We start from the raw sequence: 12,238 nt of genomic DNA on the forward strand, positions 1-12,238 counted from the left end.
ACCCTTAAAAAAAGAAAGAAAAGCAAATGGCAAGAGCTGCACTTCCTAGCTTATTGGGGTGTCTCTACACGAGTGATTTATTGCATTCTTGTGATTTGCCACTCATGGAGGTTTGTGGGTCCTTTACACGACATTGTCAGTGTCCAGGATGCCTCCCCGCCTTTTCCATTTATCCTGCTTTCAAAAAGATCAGAGATAAGCTAGAATATAACCCCCCCACGGGATATCTGTAGTGTGAAATGCAAGCGTAGCGCTATGCACTTGCAGAGGAAGGACTTTCCTCAATTCAAACCACATGTCTGCCATGTAAATGCCTGTGCGCATTTCTCGATTGGAGGGAGACAGATCTGATCCCCCACCCCACCAAGCTCAGAATCAGCTCCCTTTGTTGATTCAGACGACCACATTAAATTCAGTGGGGCTTAGTCCCAAGTGTGCTGAGGGTTGCAGACTTGCAGCACAATCTTATGTCTACTCAAAAGTAAGTCCCATTGGCTTCAGTGGGGCTTACTCCCAAGTAAGTGTGTCTAGGATTGCAGACTTACAACACAATCTTACATCTACTCAGAAATAAGTTGTAGCTTTCCTGGGGGCTGCGAGGAAACAGTACAGTACAAGTTAACCCACGAAAGCAAGACTCCCCCCCCCGCCGCCACTGCTCGTTCCTTTGCACACATGCCAGGGTGGGAGGGAGACACCCTCTTGATTCAAACCACGTGTCTGCCATGTAAAGGAGCCAGTCCTAATCCTGCAAAGAAACCGAAAGCAGAAAGCCCCAGTAAAGCTGTGGGGGTTTTGCGGGTTTTTTGCTAATGTAGAGACACCCTTGGAGAATCTTTTATCTTTAAAGAACTTAAAGGAAATAAAGAAGAAAATGTTTAAAAGCCCTCAAGCCACCTTGAATTACTGTAAGTTTAAATTCAAAGATATATCAACATCTTGTAATAACAGTTAACTTTCTTCTGAACTTAAACCATGGGATTCATAACTTGTTGAACAAATTATGAATTCTGATGGAGTCGGTTTGCCTGTCACTAATTATAATGGAAGCACATTCTTTCCTTTAGATCAGACTTCCCTAACCTGGTGCCCTCCAGATGTTTTGGAATGCTTCCAGCATTCTTGACTATTGACCACGCTGGTAGGGGTTGATGGAAACTGAAGTACAAAACATCTGGAAGTCACCAGGTTGGGAAGACTGCTTTAGATGTTAGCCCTTTGCCTGCCTGCCTTTGCCACAATAGGCTATAAGAACCGCATGTAAGTCTTAAAATAGATCTACAATTGGGTTATCTGTAATGCTGAAATTGGGGGTGGGGGGAGAGGAGGAGAGCCCCTTTCTTCTCCTCTCTTTATGAATGTTGTAGGAGCTTTGAGGAATTGTAATTGTGGCTATTTTAATAATCAGCACTGTAGGTTGGGGCAGCCAGAACACATTGACTAAAAATACCCATATGTGCAATTTAGAGCAAGTCCCAGAGACTGTTCTGGCTGTCCCATCATATTGACAAAAAAAAATGCTGATTTGTTGCTAAACTGAGATACTTAAGCACTCTGCTATTAAAAAAAAAATACTGCCTTGGGTCTTGCTTACACTTGCCAGTATCCCTTGTAGTGTCTTTTCTCCAACCACATATACTACGGTCTGTTGGTTGTAGATAAATTATCTCACCAATTACGCTGCATTTTTACCACCAACTTTGCATGGCCAGAAATAAGAGTGTGGCAGCACCTCTGCGGTTTTAGATATGAATATTTCTCAGTTCTATCTGCAGATATCAGTGACTGAACTTGAGACCTTCTACATAGCTAGTGCTCTACCACTGAACATTAGGCCTGAGCACCAAGGACTCAGGCTTGGCAGGACATAAACCTGCAATCTTCTGATCCAAAGTCAGACATCCTTTACATCACTGGCACTGTAATGTATCTCTTCCATTAATCCTCAATAGTACTTCATATTGCTGGAATTATTCTTAGAAACATGTTCTTTGTTAATATTTAGCCCAGTTTACATGTATGTCGGTAGCATATCTGCCTGTGGGGATGCAGCCCCCTTCCCCCAAAATAAAGGGGATTGGCTTTGCAGAACTCTTCAACTGATGCAAAGTACTTTGGAGTTCTGTTACTTCTCTGGCAAGTCTACAGATTGTAAACTTTTATTCTGTGGTTAAGAGGACGGTTGCCTGTTGTTTTGAATGCAATTCCTGGCTTCTTTTAATCCAGAAAACTGGAAATCACCATCAATGTTTGCTCACCAGTTGCAAATATCCATTCATACCTTCTGTTTCCAATCTCCATGTCACAGTTAGTCCCATATCAGCCAAGTTTGTGGTTCTGAAGAAGCTTCAAATTGCTTGAACAATCTCACTCCTGCTTTGGGAAACCCTCTTTGTATTGTTTAGAAAATGCCTTCGAAGACTGGTGTTGATTTGGTGGTAACTCTGTTCTCTTAACAACAGGGTAACCGGGAGAAATTCTTTTACCGCTACATGACATTCCTTCTGATAAAGTCCTGCTCCCAACGTGGAAAGGAAACTGCTATTCCATATAAATTTGTGAGGAATGTAGTTTTTCTTTTTCTCAGTCCCATTTTTCATTCTTGCCTCACCTCATTGCTGGCTTGCTTGGATTTGCCTAGAGTTGGCTTCCCATCTGCCACACTTGACAGCCAGTGTGACAGGACATACTGTGCTGCATCACCACGCGGAGGGGCTGACTGCATATCTCAGCATTGCGCATTGAAGGAGTGCAACCATGACAAACAACTCATTAATGCTTGACCTCCCCAGCATCCCATTATGCATGATTTTTCCAAAATGTGCTGATTATTTTACCATAACTTTCATTTGCTCTTACTTTGGACAGATTGTTGCACCATGTTGCCAGCAAAACTGTTCTGCAGATAATGTATTGGAAGATTTGCCATTCATTAATGCAGTAGTGTTGTATTTGGAAATCCAGGAAACAGAAAGCCAAAAATATTTTTAAAGATAGTTGACCTCCATTTTTACACAATTGTTGCTTATTGATTCTGTACACTAATTTATTTCACTTTGGAACAGGGGAAGACTAACTGACCCATCAGCTCATATACCTTGGTCAGATTGAAATGACACAGTTTATATTTATTCAGTTCAGTCTTGAATGCCATTATGTTCTTTGCTCTTATAACTGTTCCAGGGGCACTATTCCAGAATTTTATCTTTTGAATAGGTAAAAATATTATTCTCATGTTATTTATTTATTTATTTATTTTATATAGCCCTCCTAAGCTTTCTAGTGTGTAATTTGTAGCCATTAATTATTGTGACCACAGCATTCAGTAGCTTAAATAGCTCTCCTTTCTCTACTGCAGACCGTCATAAGCTATGAACCATCAAGCCAGTGTGTGGGGGCCTCTGAGGGCCCCCACACTGCTTCTGTTGTTGTTGCCTTCCTGCAACCCCCTGCAATGCCACAGTAAATGGTTGCCAGTGTGCTTTTGGTTTGGTGAGTCATAAGTTGTGTAGGCCTGCTTTGCTGTGTTAATACCTCCTCTATTCCCTCTCTGGGCCAAACCAGACATAACATTAAATATGTGTTTGCATTTAACATACAAGTTTTTAAAAAACGTAAATAGCATCAGCTTGGGGGAAGGCCTGTTAATTATCTGGATCGCAGCAGGTAGGGAGGGGAAATTTAACCCTTCTCCTCTGTTGCAAAGTGGTGAAGGTGCTATTTGCATTGAGAGGAAATCCTTCATTGGCGCCAGTGGGGGATTTTCTCCCTATGCAAATGGCACCTTCAGGGGAGAGATTTTCCTCAGGATTTCAGCAAGGGAGAAAAAGGTTAAATGTCTCCTCCCTGCTTGCTATGATTCTGATAATTACCAGCGCCCCTCCACAGCTGATGTTATTTGCATTTTTAAAAACCTGCATGATATATTCAAAGACACGTTTAATGTCATGTCTGGTTTGGCACTAATTTTAGTAAACTAAACTAGCTGAGCTCCCTTAGGGTTGTATCCAGTTAGCTCCTCCTGCAGATGAATTGGCTTCTGTCAGCCATTCCCACTCCCCACTGCAGTCCCTTGCACCCCCTCAAAATTTGTCCAGAGGGTTGGGGGGCCCTTTGGAGCACATTTGGGTTTTGGATTTCACCCACAATCTCCACCCACAATCTCTACCCACATTGCCGAGTTCCTGTAATCTTCTTTCAGTCACTATTTTCTGCACCTGTTAATTTGCCCTTCTTCAGAACTAACTGTGCAACCTTAGATCGTCATTATTATTATTTTCTTTGGGCAGACTCTTCGAACCATCTCTGTAGAATTTATAGTTTCAGATTTATGCCTTAGAAAGACTGCGTTTTTGTTAAAATGTATATGCTGAATAGGCAAATAAGTCAAAAATTGTACTTCGTCTGAGCTGGGAGGTGTCTCATCTCCAGAGTCTGTGAGTTCCAGTACAATCTATACAATTGCATTCCATGCTTCTGAGATAATGATCAAGGACTGCCAGTGGAAACATTTTCTAGTGCAGCAGCAGCTGTCCAAGCCTTGTAATTAAAACAATCCTAAAATATTGGTTTATTGAGATGAGTGTTATTTAACATACATAAATCAACTGGAATCAGCAGTAAGGTGGCCAAATTTGGTGCAGATGACACCAGATGATTCAGGATGGTGAAACCCAAGCAGACTGTGAAGATCTCCAAAAGGATATCTCCAGACTAGGTTGAACAGGCAAAACAATGGCAAGTGAAATTCATTAAAAATAGGTTGATGTATCCCCAAGAATGGCTGCTTTATATATACTGTGATGGAACTCTGAGATCGTCAGAGGAGGCCTTGTTGGCCATTCCCCAACCAACAGAATGTTGCCACGTAACATCTCAAAAGTGGCCTTTCTCAGTAGTGGAGCATACCTCCCCCATACAGGTTGAGAGGCAGAAAATGTGGTGTTTTAAGTGACTCCTGAAAACATACTTGTTCATGCAAGCTTTCCCTGGTTTATGATCTTCATGCTGCTGCTCCATTTTACTGTCTTCTTTTATTGTTTCTTTTTATCTTACATTTGTTGTTGAAAGTTGAAATGTTTTTGTGTTGTATTACATATTTTTAACTGTGATTTTTGTATGTAAACCACTTAGAGATTTTACTATATTGGGGTTGGTATCCTATATTGCCCTGCCCTTCTGCTGGTTCTCTTGTATAAATGGAACCGACCGCTTGTGAGCTTGGAACTGTGCCCTTCTGCTTTCTGCTTGTTTCAGGAACTGCTGGTCCCCACTGAGCTAGCAGCAGATGCCGCTAATGTACAGGCAGTATTGGATACTGCCCTAAGTGGTATACAAGTATTACTAATAAATGAAATAAAACTGGGCTATGACCATTGAGGAAAGAGATCCTGGGGTTGTGATGAATAACTAATTGAAAACATCAACTCAGCAAGAAAAGGTCAATTAGGATGATCAGGAAAGGGACTGAAAATAAAATGTCCAGTATCATAATGCTTTTATATAAATTTATGTTGTGGATAATTTGGAATACTGCAGACAGTTCTGGTCACTCCATCTTAAAAAGGATAGTGTATAGTTGGGAAAGATGCATAAAAGGGCATCTAAAAATATCAATTTTTCTTACAAGGGAAGGCTTAATTTGTTTTGAAAAAAGATGTCCAAGGGAGAACATGATAAAATGATGCATGGTGTGGAGTAAGTGGAGAGAGAAGAGAGAGAGAACATTTTTTCCCTCTTGTTCACTGATAATACTAGGTTTTGGGGCCTCCCAGTGAAATTGATTGGCAGTAGATTCAGGACAGACAGAAAAAAGACAGCATAATAATTGGAATTTGCTGCCACAAAGTTTGGTGGTGGTCACTGACGTAGATGACTTTAAAAGGGGAATTAGAGAAATTCCTGGAGGAGGAGAGGTCTATCAGTGGCTAGAAACGTCACGGTCAAAAGTAGTATGACCTTGGTAGTGGGAATTGCCTTCATGCCCTGCTTGTGGACTTCCTTGAAATGTTTGCCTGACCACTTTGGGGAACAGGATTCTGAACCCTTTGTTTGATCCAGCAGGGTTCTCATGATGATGTCAATGAGATGTTGATGGGGAGATGCAGGCTCCCACACATCTCCTGTATCATTTGAGCCCAAACAAATGATATTTCAGTTTTTAAGAGCAATTTTTTAAAATTTCAGGAACTTAATTTTTTTGAACTGTATCCAAATTTAGCTAGGGCAGCCTTCCTCAACCTGGTGCCCTCCAGACGTGTTGGACTGCCCAGGCTGTGGAGAGATGCCAATGCACAATCCAGTCCACTCCAGCCATTAGTATCATGGGAGGAGGATTGTGCTGTAAGAGATGTAGTAAATAGTTTTAAAAAGTGATAAGATAATGCCAGTCTATTTTTTATGTATTTACTTATGGATCAGTTAACTGGTTAAAGAACAGGAAGCAGAGAATAGGAATAAATGGTAACTTCTCCCAATGGAGGGATATAAACAGTGGGGTCCCACAGAAATCTCTATTGAGACCAATGCTTTTCAACTTGTTCATAAATGATTTGGAATTAGGAGTGAACAGTGATGTGGCCAAATTTGCAGATGACACCAAATTATTTAGGGTGGTTAAAACAAAAAGGGATTGTGAAGAGCTCCAAAAGGATCTCTCCAAACTGGGAGAATGGGCCTCTAAATGGCAAATACAGTTCAATGTAAGCAAATGTAAAGTGATGCAGGTTGGGGCAAAAAATACCAACTTCAAGTATAGCCTGATGGGAACTGAGCTAGCGGTGACTGACTAGGAAAGAGCTCTTGGGGTTGTGGTGGACAGCTCAATGAAGATGTCAACCCAGTGTACAGCTGCTGTGAAAAAGGCAAATTCCATGTTAGACATAATTAGAAAAGGGATTGGAAATAAAACTGCTAATATCATACTGCCCTTATACAAATCTATGGTGCGACCACACTTGGAATACTGTGTTCAGTTCTGGTTACTACATTTAAAAAGATGTTGTAGAGTTGTAAAAAGTGCAGAAAAGGGCAACTAAAATGATCAAGGGGCTGGAGCAACTCCCCTGTGAAGAAAAGTTACAGCAACTGGGACTGTTTAGCTTAGAAAAAAGGTGAGTAAGGGAAAACAAGATAGGGATATACAAAATTATGCATGGTGTAGAGAAAGTGGATAGGGAGACATTTTTTTCCCCTCTCTCATAGAATCATAGAATAGTAGGGTTGGAAGGGGCCTACAAGGCCATCGAGTCCAACCCCCTGCTCAATGCAGGAATCCAAGTCAGAGCATCCCTGACAGATGGGTGGGATAATACTAGAACCTGGGGTCATCCCCTGAAGTTGATGGGTGGGAGTTCCAAGACTTAACAAAAGAAGTACTTCTTCACACATAGTTAAGCTATGGAATAGTGCATAGTTAAGCTATGCAATTCACTTCCAGAATTAGTAGTGATGTCCACCAATTTGAATGGCTTTAAAAGGGCATTGGACAAATGCCTGGAGGATGGATGTCAATGGATACTAGACCTGATGGCTGTATGCTTTATCCAGTATCAGAGGCAGTATGCCTATGTACACCAGTTGCTGGGGAACATGGATGGGAGGATGCTGTTGCGCTCATGCCCTGCGTATGGGTTCCTGTGGGCAGCTGGTTGGCCACTATGTGAACAGAATGATGGACTAGATGGACCTTGGTCTGATCCAGCACGACTCTTCTTATATTTGCACATTCGTACTTATTGTTGTTCAGTCGTTCAGTCGTGTCTGACTCTTCGTGACCCCATGGACCATAGCACGCCAAGCCTTCCTGTCCTGCGCTCTCTCCCGGAGTGTGCTCAAGTCCATATTCATTGCATCGGTGATGCTATCTAGCCATCTCATCCTCTGCCGTCCCCTTCTCCTTTTGCCTTCAATCTTTCCCAACATCAGGGTCTTTTCCAGTGACTTTTCTCTTCGCATTAGGTGGCCAAAATATTTGAGCTTCAGCTTCAGTATCTGTCCTTCCAATGAGCAGTCAGAGTTGATTTCCTTTAGGATTGACTGGTTTGACCTCCTTGCAGTCCAGGGGACTCATAAGAGTACTTATTACAACAATTTATATCCTGCCTTTCTACACTAAATGAACTGAAAGCAGCTGCAATGCAAAGTAAAACCATTTCTGTTCATTTTGGGAGGGGAGAGATGGCAAACTCTGGTTTACAATTCTGTGCTCTCTTACAAAGGAGTAAGCCCCACTAAACTCAGTAGGACTTACAAGTAAACATGCAGAAGACTGGATTGTTAATAAATTGTCTGGTTCTCCTTAAACTAGTTGTATATTTAGTATGTGTGTTTTAATTCATGAATATTGCTGAGCTGTAGGGGCTCAGAAGGCAGTCTTGTGAAATCTCTACTTTAAGAAACACGCATTGTCTTTCATAGCCAAAATGTAGTCCAAGTACTTCCAGCTGCAGTTGGAAGGATGAGTCACACTGGAAGCTAAGGAGGTTTTGTACAAGCCTTTCACTTGGTTCACATGATTTTTTTTGTTTTACATTCCTATCTGTTTTTCTTTTCTTAAAAAAAATCGTAAAGGAGATTCACCCAAGGAAAACCCATACGAAGATGTGGAGCTGAAAGCCCGTAATGCAGGCCGAAAATCCCAGCAGCTCTCTCAAAGTTCCCTAGATTCTTTGCACAGGATGTGGACTCCGCAGGACAGGAAGTACACAACACCTCCGCAGGTAACACAGCATGCCTGAAGAGGGCTGGATTCTGTTTGGGACTCTACATTGTGATGCAAAAGTATTTTATTTGATTGCTTTGTGCAAAAGAAGCAGCCACAGGAGCATAGCTAGAAAAATAGCTGTTATTTACCTGTATTAAACTGAGAAAGAATATAACAAAAGATGTACAACCCATTTAAATATTTTCTGTTAACATTTTAGCAGCTTTAATTTATATATTACTAACTTTAATAGCAAATTGTTAATTTGCTAGAAATGTGCAGTCTTTCTTAAATTCTGTTATTGAATATAATATATTTGCATTTTTTAGAACTGTTTGTTAGTCTTGCTCAACTTTGTAACTCCCAGAATCAGACAGTGATTTTTTAATCACTCTTGTTGTTTTTCATTATTTCTTTCCTTAATTGTTATGTTGCCTTTTTATCATATGAAGATGTAAAAATAGTATCAAATGAAATGTATAACATGAGAAAATGGTAAGACACAGCAAAATCCTCCATAGAGAAAAAGCTGTTTTACTCCTCCTCTCCCAAACCTATTTTTCTACTTATATGACAGATCTTAAATACATTTATATGAAATGTCCCATTGGCTTCAATGTAACATACTTCCAGGTAAATTTCACTGGAATCAGAGGGAGCTATTTTCAAATGAATGTCTTTAGTATAATTATTTAAGGGTCTGAAATATTTATGATATAATAATCCATTGCAAAACCCTTGAAATATGAGGAATGTCAATTTAGCGTTGAACCAGAGTAACCTTAATTTGTGAATTACCCTTCTGGTTAAAAATGGGATTGTTTTCAGTTTTACATTTCAAAGAATTCTTTTTGGATTTTTTCCCTAAAGTTGGACAAATTTCTCTTAGGGATCAGGATTGCTGTTGTTAAAGATATTCTGTTTTAGAGTGCATGTGTGTGTGATGAGGTGCACATTGCGCTACATGATTCACTGAGTTGAGGAAAGGCTGTGGCTCAGTGGCAGAGCACATGCTTTGCCTGAAGAAGGTCCCTCCTTCAATTCCGGGCATTTCCAGGTAGGGCTGAAAAAATTATTGCCTGAAACCCTGGAGAGCCACTGCCAGTCAGTGCTGACAGTACTGGGCTAGGTGGACCGATGGTCTGACTTGGTAAAAGGTATTTGACTATGTTCCTGTGATTTCTTTCCACCTCTGGAAATCTATGGCCATTGCTTCTGCTGAAGCAAGCAAAAATTCTAAATGAGTTAATTACGCTGCAATCCTATGTATATCTACTCAGAAGTAAGCTCCATTGAGTTCAATGGCATTTACTCCCAGGTACGCATGTATGGGATTGCAGCACTACAGTATCACAAAAAAGCATGATTTCTATTTCAAACGAAGGGATGCCATATATTAGGCATATGGTCTTTTCACAGTCTGTTTCTTTTATATGAAAAAAATGGCATTTACTTATTTATTCTAAAATTTCCACCCACCTGCTAGCCCATAAATAAGCTCTCTCAAGAGGTTATAGATTATTAAAATTCAATATGTAGTGTACAGTAAAGCAAACTAAAATGAAAATAGCCATCAGAAAAAAGAGAGAGAAACAAACTTCAGCACTGCGTAAAATAAAACGAACAGCCTTTAGCCAACTGCTAATGATTTCTTACAACAGGCAAGTCTTTACCACCTTCCTGAAAGCTGTAGTTGTTAGACCAGTGGGTTTGCCAGGGAATACCATGAGGAGGGCACCATATAAGAATGGAAGAAGAGCCCTACTCAGTCAGACCAACGGCCTGTCTAGTTCAGTGTTCTGTTCACACAGTGGCCAAACACCTGCCCAGGGGAAGCTCACAAGGGGACATGAGTGCAATGGCACCCTCCCGCCCAAGTTCCCCAGCAACTGGTATACATCAGAATATTGCCTCTGATACTGGAGGTAGCATAGAGCCGTAGGACTAGTAGCCATTGATACTATCCTCCATGAATTTGTTTAATCCCCTTTTAAAGCCATCCAAATTGGTGGCCATCGCTATGTCTTGTGGTAGTGAATTCCATAGTTTACCTATGAACCGTGTGAAGAAGTGCTTCCTTTTATGTGTCCAGCTTCATTGGATGACCCTGGTTCTAGTATTAGGCGAGAGGGAGAAAAACCTCTTCCTGTTTACTTTCTCCGCACCATCCATAATTTTATACCCCTCTATCATGTTTTATAAAGATCTTATGGTATTGGCATTTTTATTTTCATTTCCTTTTCTAATGATTCCCAACATGGAATTTGTATTTTTCACAGCAGCCACACACTGGGTTGACATTTTCATTGAGCTCTCCACCACAATTTCAAGATCCCTTTCCTGGTCAATCGCAGCCAACTTAGACCCTATCACCATATAAGTGAAGTTAGCATGTTCTTATCTGTGATGTAATTAGTGATGAGCAACATATCTCTCCCTACATACATGTGCCATTTCTGGTTTGTTTGTTTTCTTCACTTTGCTGTTAACCTTGGGAAGCTTAAAGATTTTTTTCTTGACTAAGGGAGGGTCACTGGGATAAAGCTGAGAGTCTTCTGGCTGTGGGAGGGGAAGTCCAAAAGAAACACCTCTGTCGGTGTGAGCATGCATAATTGGGGCACAGAGTCAAACTGCTTTTCTAGAGTCAGCTTAAAAATCTATAGCACTGCCTGAGATGTCAGTAACAACTGGTATCAGGACATAATGGTGTGACATGGGGCAGGATGTGCCCGATCTCGTCTGATCTCGGAAGCTAAGCAGGTTCAGCCCTGGTTAGTACTTGGATGGGATTCCACCTGGGAATCAGGCTTCCTGCACTGAGCAGGGGTCTGGACTCGATGGTTTTGTAGGCCCCTTCCAACCCTATTATTCTTTGATACTTCGATACTATTATGAGGGAGAACAACATCTCTCTCTATCCACTTTCTCCACACCATGAATAATTTTATAAACCTCTATCATGTTCCCTCTTACTCACCTTTTTTTCAAAACAAAAAAGCCCTAAATGCTGTAACCTTTCCTCATCCTGGTCAGTCATCATGAGCTTGGACCCCATCAGTATATATGTGCAGTTAGGGCTTGTTGTTTTTTGCCACAGTGTGCATCGCTTAAGGAAGGCAAGGGGATCTGGTGAATAAGGAGCCAAGGTTCCAATTCATTTCTCGAAAAACCTCTCAAGTTTAAGGCTCCATGCAGCCATTTTCACTTGAAGTGGACTCTGGCTGCAGCACTAGGCCAGGGGTGGACAGAAAGTAGATCTCCAGATATTTTGGACTTCTAACTCCCAGAAGCCCCTGCCAGCATGGCAATGGTCCAGAATGCTGGGAGCTGAAGTTCAAAACATCTAGAGGTCTACTTTCTGTCTGCCCCTGCACTAGGCCCCCAGCACAGAAACTGCCAGCTGGCCCCTTAACCTCTTAGTTTCTGTGCAATAGCCATACCTATATGTTGCTCCCCAACACTGGTACCTTTCTCAGTCTTTGCTTGCTTCCTACATTACTTCCTCTTGTTGACTGCTCTCTGCTTCCCAGTGCT

General features: G+C 41.3%; 1 protein-coding gene across 4 annotated transcripts in view; it reads left to right on the top strand.

Annotated features, from left to right (window-relative positions):
• Nucleotides 1-12,238, top strand: part of DENND2B (DENN domain containing 2B) — a 210,434-nt gene that overhangs the window by 146,099 nt on the left and 52,097 nt on the right. For all 4 annotated transcript variants that reach the window (XM_084854644.1, XM_084854633.1, XM_084854623.1 and 1 more), the window contains one exon: nucleotides 8,572-8,720. In XM_084854644.1, the coding sequence (XP_084710770.1) occupies nucleotides 8,572-8,720 (149 nt within the window). The remainder of the gene's footprint in view (nucleotides 1-8,571; nucleotides 8,721-12,238) is intronic.

The sequence above is a fragment of the Heloderma suspectum genome, chromosome 1, assembly GCF_057233095.1.
Source record: "Heloderma suspectum isolate Gila_16-S chromosome 1, 16-S_ref, whole genome shotgun sequence".
NCBI lineage: Eukaryota > Metazoa > Chordata > Lepidosauria > Squamata > Helodermatidae > Heloderma > Heloderma suspectum.